General features: G+C 37.9%; 1 protein-coding gene across 1 annotated transcript in view; it reads left to right on the forward strand.

Moving 5' to 3' along the window:
* The window catches only part of LOC106869731 (uncharacterized), an 81,123-nt gene extending 73,648 nt beyond the window's left edge, over positions 1 to 7,475 (forward strand). The window contains exons 10-13 of the mRNA XM_014915586.2: positions 1,116 to 1,251; positions 2,250 to 2,270; positions 6,402 to 6,535; positions 7,332 to 7,475. Coding sequence (XP_014771072.2) covers positions 1,116 to 1,251; positions 2,250 to 2,270; positions 6,402 to 6,535; positions 7,332 to 7,475 — 435 coding nt within the window. The remainder of the gene's footprint in view (positions 1 to 1,115; positions 1,252 to 2,249; positions 2,271 to 6,401; positions 6,536 to 7,331) is intronic.
* Positions 7,476 to 9,099: the final 1,624 nt, after the last annotated feature.

A 9,099-nucleotide genomic window follows, 5' to 3' on the forward strand; every position in this document is an offset into this window, starting at 1 on the left:
ATTCAATAAGACATATTCCATATTTTCAATAAGACATCCAATACTTTATTTCATTGTACCATCCATTTTTATATTATATATAATATTAATTTTACAAGAATATAAATAAAACATAAAAAACAGAGTTGGAACTCTTTTAAATAAAATAATATATTCCTCTATACACAATCATAGAAAACCCCTTTTTTGTATTTATTTTTACTCACACACACACACACACACACACACACACACACACATATATATATATATATATATATAGATAGATAGATAGATAGATAGATAGATAGATAGATAGATAGATAGATAGATTCAGATGATATTTTGATATATATATATGTGTGTGTGTGTGTGTGTTCAGATCTTCACATGGTTTTAGGAATGTCTAATTGCGAATATATTTTGGGAAATGAATGTGTGTTTTACATCAACACAACACAGCTGTAATATATTACTAGCAATTTTTCAGCAACAAGTTTTAATATTCAAATATAATGACTTAATCCTCTCAGAGAATTATCTTTACAAGCAATAAATCTCTTCAAACTAGGACTAGATAAAATCTATCTGTGTCTCTCATGGATTAATAGTTGATACACATCTTTGGGGTTGTGACTCAACAAACTAAAAATAAGAAAATTGTTTAGGTTGCAATATTAGCAACATTAAAGGCGGCGATCTGGCAGAAACGTTAGCACGCCGGGCGAAATACTTGGTCGTATTTCGTCTGCCGTTACGTTCTGAGTTCAAATTCCGCCGAGGTCGACTTTGCCTTTCATCCTTTCGGGGTCGATATAATCGACTTAATCTATTTGTCTGTCTTTGTTTGTCCCTTCTGTGTGTAGCCCTTTGTGGGCAGTAAATAAATAAAAAATGTTAGCACGCCGGGCGAAATGCTTGGCGGTATTTCGTCTGTCTTCACGTTCTGAGTTCAAATTCCGTTGAGGTCGACTTTACTTTTCATCCTTTCGGGGTCAATAAATTAAGTACCAGTTACGTACTGGGGTCGATCTAATCGATTGCCCTCCTCCCTAAAAATTTCGAGCCTTGTGCCTAGAGTAGAAAAGAATATTAGCAACATCAACTTTGCTAAAGGAGCATTTCTTTTTAATTAGCATGGTTCCCTCTGCTTCTGTGGAAACAGCTATGACAAATATGGTGCTGCTGCTGAAGACCTCTGTTATTCAAGCTGTCCAGGCAACAAAGAAGATTTCTGTGGAGGTTATCTAACAAATTCTGTTTACAAAGCAGGTAAGATTGTTTTTACTTTTGGTCAAATTATTTAACTGTCTATTTATTGACATAATAATATTGTGGCATGGGCAGCTTTGAATGAAACAGATTCATGTAAGTTGATTTAAGAAATCCTTTTATCACCAGTTGTAAGCATTGTTAAAGAACTATTATTGGTAATGGGGTAACGGATGATGAGTAATTTCCCAATATTTTGAATTGAAAGTGTTTCGTGTGTTTTAACAAGCATGGTATTAATTAAAGGCATTTGGCTACAATTTCGGCTGCCTTTAATAGTAATGGGAAGACATTTAAACATTATTAAGTAGAATATCACACAAAGAACGGCCGCTTTTTGTGCTGCTATGAGAAAAGTATGCATTATAGGTTGCATATATAAATGAAGAACCTATATACAACTAGAATCAGCTAAAAAATTCCATGAAAATAATCTGAAAAATCACACACATAAAAGGACATGAACTCATCGGACTGCATGCAATTGTTTTATAGCACTTGGTTGGCACTCCGTCGGTTACGATGACGAGGGTTCCAGTTGATCCGATCAGTGGAACAGCCTGCTCATGAAATTAACGTGCAAGTGGCTGAGCACTCCGCAGACACGTGTACCCTTAACGGAGTTCTCGGGGAGATTCAGCGTGACAGAGTGTGACAAGGCTGGTCCTTTACAATACAGGTACAACAGAATCATGAAGAAAGAGTGAGAGAAAGTTGTGGTGAAAGAGTACAGCAGGGTTCGCCACCATCCCCTGCCTCGTGGAACTTTAGGTGTTTTCGCTCAATAAACACTCACAACGCCCGGTCTGGGAATCGAAACCGCGGTCCTGCGACCGCGAATCCGCTTCTCTAACCACTGGCCATTGCGCCTCCACTATGTTTTATAGCTAACAATAGAAAACAATATGTATGCCATTGTCAGCATGTACCTTTAATTGTACAAAAAAGGCTTTCTTCAAACTTTACATATGTAATCATGACACCTTTTGTATTTTTAGGGAAAATTTCAAAAGAAACGGGTAAGTGAAGTTATATTTTGAAAACATCTAAATGTAATTGCTACTGCTTTGAATAACAGATGCAAACGGTTTTTATATATTATCTAAATTGTCTTTCTAGATTCAACACATAATTCAGTAATGCATTCTTTTAATTTCTATCAAACAATGCAAAAGCTGACATAATGGAGAGTCATACACGTATGATACATCAATACTGCATTTGCTGTTGTACTTTGCTGTTTAAATTGATGTCTTGCAAGTAACTCGCACATGCAAGTGCTACCAGTCGAGAACTCCGCATACCGGAAGCCAGCGAGTGAATGGGGTCATTAGGAGAGAATGATCTAGCACCGGCCCCGCTTGCTAGATCAACTGGTTATTAAAAACAAAGCTCAATATTTCTTTAGCCATCGCTCATCGTCTCTTTTTAACCAAATCCAGTGGCTAGCCTTCTCCACTGTATTTTGCATATCACTCATGGTGGTATTTACCTTATGATAAGTTAGGCCTAACGATAACAGCAGTCGTCTCACACTGTGTCCTACAAACCCTCTACATCCAACTTCGAATACATTGGAGAATGTATTGGAGAATACATTGCTTTCCATTCCTCCAAGTTCAATTATTATAATCTTTTACAAAATGAAATCCAGCAATGTGTATGTGTGGGTGTATATGTATGTACAAAACTGTGTATATTTCAACCATATTAGAAGTCATTATTAACATCATGCGAGTGTGTGTGTGTAGGTGGGTGTAGGTATATAAAGATGTATATTTCCTCATCATCATCATCGTTTGACGTCAGCCTTCCATGCTGGCATGGGTAGAACGCTTCGACAGGAGCTAGCCAGGCAGAAGCCTGCACCAGATTTCTGTGTCTGTTTTGGCAGGATTTTTTCAGCTGGATGCCCTTCCTAACACCAACCACCCAGCAGAGTGGACTGGGTGCTTTTTACGTGGTACAAGCACAATCGAGGTCAGTTTTGGCAAGGTTTTTACAGTTGGATGCCCTTCCAAACGCCAACCACTTTACAGTGTGAACTGGATGCTTTTTAAGTGACACCTGAACTGACAGGGTCACCAAGTAACTTACAAGACAAAAAAATCTTTTGAGATGGGAGGGGGCATTGGAGGAGGTGATCTTGTGTCAGATGATGAAAGGTTATAGTGAGACAAAGAGACAGAAACAGGTGTCTTGTTGTAGAGGAGTACAAGGCTACCCCGCTGGAGAGAGAGAAAGAGAGAGAGAAAGAGAGAGAGAAAGAGAGAGAGAAAGAGAGAGAGAAAGTGGGAGACAGCAGGATAGAGATGGTGGTAAAGTGCCAAGAATACTCACAAAGGACGGAGATCAGAATATAAATGGGATGGTCGAGTAAAAGAAGGTATAGATGGTGGCAAGTGCCAGGGCATATCCTTGAGGTTCAAACGTCATAATATAAGTGGCAGACATTACCAAAGAAGCGTTATTAGAGAGTAGTGAGTGGTGAAAAACCTGGGATATAGAGTGGAGGGGTCTACTGGATAGCAATGATACAGGGAAACAGAGCCGTGAGGACAGGCTTGGGGAGTGGGAGGTGAGCATAGTGCATGATGGAGGAAATGTGAGGAAGAGAAGATATGTAGTTTGGTTTATGTGAGAAGTTTTCTTGTTACGTGTGGATGGAACACACAGTACTTCTAGAACTCAGTTTCGCTGATGTGGGCGAGTCTTCTCAAGAACCTCATATTGTCAGACATCTCGGTCCATTGTCATTTCTTCCATGAGGCCCAACATCCTGAGATTTCTTTTCGAATTCTGCTAAAGATTCAGCAATAAGAGCAAGGTTATCCGCATATAGCAATTCTCATAAGCATCCAGTTTTGAATTCCTCTGTTATGGCCTGGAGGATATAATGAATAAGAGCGGGCTGAGAACTGAGCCTTGATGAACCTCTACTTGTACGCTAGATTCATCACTGTATTCATGGCCAACTTTCACCTTAATGACAGCACCACTGTACATGGCTTGTACAGCTTTAACAATCCACTCCTCTACTCCTAACTTCCTTAGAGACCACCAGATAACAGCAGGGAACTATGTTGAAAGCTTTCTCCGCGTCGATGAAGGCTAAGTACAATGACTTTCTTTTGGACAAGTACTTTTCCTGTCTCACTAGGAAGTTGACATCTGTGGTACTCTTCCCAGGTACAAAATCTAACTGCATCTCATCTAGTTTAATTCTATTCCTAATCAATTGAGCTATAACCCACTCAGTAACTTTTATGACTGGTCAAGCAGTTTGGTACCTTTGTAGTTGTTTCTATCTTAGGCATCACCTTTACCCTTGTAGCAGCTAACTATGATACTACTACACCAGTCATTGAGGAAGGTGCCTTCCTAAATAATTTGATTAACTATACTGGTGACTAAAGCTGTATCCTACACCACCGGAAATTTTAATAATCTTGGCAGTGATTCCTGATGGCCCAAGGGCTTTCAACTCTGATGGCTGGTCCCTCAATTGGTTTTTAATATTTGGTAGACTCGCCTTCTCCCATTCATTTTCCACTTTTAGTAACCTTTAATAGTGACACTTCCATATATCTTTTTTCTCTGAGTCACTAAGTGCAAGCATATCATTATCCATTCGCACACATTTCTCACCCACCGCATCTCTATTCTCTCTGATACCTGCTTTGCAATACTAAACACCTCACATCGCTGATCCTCCCGCTATACAACATTTACAAATCTCTTACCTTCTGCTATGTAAACTTGTCGCCTCGCTGCCCTTCTGACTACCTGATATAATTCTTTACTTCCACCCCTTTTCCAGTCTTTCCAGGTCTGTCAGTTTGCTTTTATAGCACCTTCTACCTCCTTGTTCCACCACCATGTCACCCTTGGTCTAGCTAGGATTCTGTACCAACCACAGATTTCGTCTGTAGCCCTCAGTAGATTGTCCCGCAAGAACTTCCAATTGTCCTCTAAGCTATATGTCCCCAACTCTTCCTCTCTTTCGTCAGAAACTTCCATTAGTAAATATCATTGTGCCAACATTAATAATAGCGGCCCCGAGATTAAGTACTTGGGAGTGATGGTGAGAAGGCTGTTGTAGAACTTTCGTCATCACCTGAAAAGAAGATCTGTGCAAATGCTTGCCAGCGAGATTAGTGCTTTGGTACAGAGTTTATTCTGTGAATTGCAATGAATCACAGTTTCCTCCATTTTCTACAATATCTAGAGCAAGAACTAACAGATGAAGTAGGTGTGAGAATAGGAAATAGAGGTTGACCAGAAAGAGAGGATAGGGTGGCTACATAGGACGGTTTAAGTATTATATGTCTAAATATTTATATATGAGGTACCTTTAACAGTATACGACACGCATCCGGGCGCTTGCATGAAGGTATAAGGGTATAAGCAAAATATGTACTCCCACACACACAGTACAGAAGGAGTATATGAGTCGCCAGGTGAAACAGTTCATGTACGGATTAAAATGATGTGGGGGAGGAGACATAACAGATGTGCAAAAATGGACGTTGTGTACCGACTGTATGTGTACCGACTGTACCGTTGTGTATGTGAATAAAGGTTATATAAGGATGTTGAACAAAACATCCATGTTTCCAGAGGTGAATTATCAACACCACAAAGAACTCCTCTCAACACACGGCTATGATGTTCCCCCACTACTTCTGCTCGTGATCAGAGATGCACATATCATCAGCCACTAAGGTACTCAACTGGTTACGGTCAAACAACTGACAAGCAAATCTGTGGTATTGAGTAGAATATTTACTGTAGCCCATCTTTTTTACCAAAACAAAACAATGTACATGATAACGCTTCAAGTCAGTTAAGATGAGAAGCCATGAGAGTTACTGTCTGGTACTGCATCAGGGCATTTATTATCATTATTATTATTGTTGCTGTCGTTGTTGTTATCCTTAGTTATTAATACCAAATTATATATACACTCATACATGTACACACATTTATACATCAAAACATACATAAATTTATATAATACTATAATACATTATATATATATCAATTGCATATTTTTGAGTGCGGTGAATTTTGAATGATTATATAAGGGCTTTAAATTTATGACAATATCCAAATTGTATATAAAGCTGAGTATTTAATAAATCTAACAGATTATCTGGGCTGTTTTATTGATACAAAATTGGCAAGAACTCTGGTGAGCAAGCCATGGACCACGTCAAATATGACTATTGAAAAGTGTAGAAAAGTATGTGGCAAGTGGAAGAATGTTTTTGCTGGTGTGCAGGTAAGTAATGTCGAATTAATTATTTTTAACCAAGAGTCCCAACTTTCCTGTGGCTATTAATCCATGAAATAGATTGACTGACATTAAGACTATTATCCGATTCTTACCCACAATCGTTGATCTAGCTGAGCAACAGAGGAAAAATCTTGAATGAACTAAAATAAAGAGCAATCTTTGTACAAAGTGCAGCTTCGTGCTACACGAAAATTTTGTTCACATGCAGAAAGATATACACATGCACACATTTATACATATAAACACTTAAGCAACATTGTAATCCACAGAGAAGTTGATGTAAGTCAATGGGATGCTTATAAAAATGTACTTTTGGGAAAAAGTAAGTTTAAATCTAATAGGTTTAAAAGTCTATATAGTTATTTTGACTATATAGTTATTATAACTGTGTCTGTTGTTTTGTGCAACAACATATCAAAAGAAAAACAAAAACAGGCCATTGTAGAAATTGTACTCTATATCAGAAAATTTTCCCAAATGTCAACCACATCTTCGACTGTATGTGAACCCAATCTTCATCATAAACAAGTTTGATATATGACGCTCAAAATATTTCTAGTAAATATGGGGACAACAGTGGAGCAGAAATAAATTCCCAGTGAGCCAGGCCTAAAGACCAGCGTGTGTTTATATCTACTAACGCCTTTTCATTTACTTATCTGAAAATTTAAACCTTCAGATATAAGCAAAATATAAAAATGCATATTGTTCTTTTAGTTCTTTTTGTTTGTGTTGTTTCTCTTGTAATTCCTGAGAAAAAGCACTTCTTGTCGCACATCAGGGTGGCAGATACTGTAACTGCGGAAACAGTTACGACAAAAATAGTGAAGTTGGTGGAGACAAATGTTTTTATGGATGTCCTGGTAATAAAGAAGAGTTCTGTGGAGGTCTATCTGCCATCTCGCTTTATCTTTCAAGTGAGTAATTCTAATTAAATATTTATATTCTCCACGACAGTCAGTTTAAAATTTGCTTCGTCTGAAAATTTAAATCTCCAGATGTAAAACCATACAACAATGCTAGAGTTGTTTGTAATTGTACATACTATTCCTCCGGATATTACAGTTATTGGAATAGTCGATATCAAAGCCAGTTAATATATTACACGTGCCAATGCTAGGCGCCACAGGTGTTCAATATCAACCAATATTCTGCTGAAACATGTATGGCTAGGCTGTATATACTAGTGGTCAAGATAATACATGGGCAAATGTAGGTGTATAGACAAATAGAGTATTCGGATATTTTTTTATCATTCAATTAGAGCTATAATTATACGAAAATATAATGCTAAGTTGTGTTGCATCAAATTGTCGCTTCCACTGAAGTGGTTGAAAGTTCGAGATTTCTTGTATGTGCAAAACATCCCTAATTTCGTTTAACAAGTAATTTGTTATTGTTACCGAATAAAATAATAATACAGTTCTATATTTAAGAGATGAGGAATTATGTACATCATTTACATTATTTACATTTGACGGATATTTGTCCTCATCTTGTTTGTTGTTAACACAACGTTTCCACTGATATACCCTCCAGCCTTCATCAGGTGTCTTGGGGGAAACTTCGAACCTGGGTTCTCATTCCTAAGGTATTTTTCGATATTATTATTATTATTATTATTATTATTATTATTCCATTGCCTGGAATCGAACTCGGAATCTTGGGGTTAGTAGCCCGCGATTTTAACCACTACATCATATGCCCGTGGCTATGGAGTGAATTTTTGGGCTTATAAACCTAATACTTTTCTTTCCTTCCTTAATACCGGCTCCCATATGCTATTCATATCTGCACTCGGTCTGCTTGGAAAACAGTAAGAAAGTTGTCAAAGATCATGATCAAGAACAAGGATCACTTTACACCAATGAAGTATAGACAACTGACTCAACACTACAATAAACTACCACATGTACGGTCTCCCTAAGATTCACAAGGATGGTATTCCATTAAGACCTATTGAAGAGAGGTAAAATCAAATGTATGGACGGACTAACGATACCGTCGGGGGAGGTTATGAAGCAGATAGAAGATACGGGCTATAAGTACTTGGGGATTTTGGAAAATGATAAATTTATGGAGAAAGAAATGACAGAGAAATTTAAGGTGGAGTGCTTGCGCAGACTGAGACTGATCCTTAAGTCCAAATTAAACGGATGGAATAAGATCGAAGCTATCAACATCTGGGTGGTTTCACTCCTTAGATATGGAGCAGGGATAGGGTGCACCACCCTAAGGCAGATATAGAACGTCTTTATCTGCCAAGAAAAGAGGGAGGCCGAGGACTTCTACAGCTGGCATTATCAATGAAGGTAGCCACAATTGGCCTAGACACCTATCTGAAAAACTCTGAGGACTGGATGCTAAAACTTGTCTTAAAACATGAAAGCAAGAAAGCATCTTACTCAGTAACAAAACAGGCAAAGGAATATCTAAGTGAATACCAATTGCAACAAATTCACGAATTAGACGAACAAGAAACACCTGCAGAAAAAGCTAAGCACCTGAAAACCCGTGCTAAAATTGCTGCCTTAGATATTATGACTGAA

The sequence above is a fragment of the Octopus bimaculoides genome, chromosome 13 (genome assembly GCF_001194135.2).
Source record: "Octopus bimaculoides isolate UCB-OBI-ISO-001 chromosome 13, ASM119413v2, whole genome shotgun sequence".
NCBI lineage: Eukaryota > Metazoa > Mollusca > Cephalopoda > Octopoda > Octopodidae > Octopus > Octopus bimaculoides.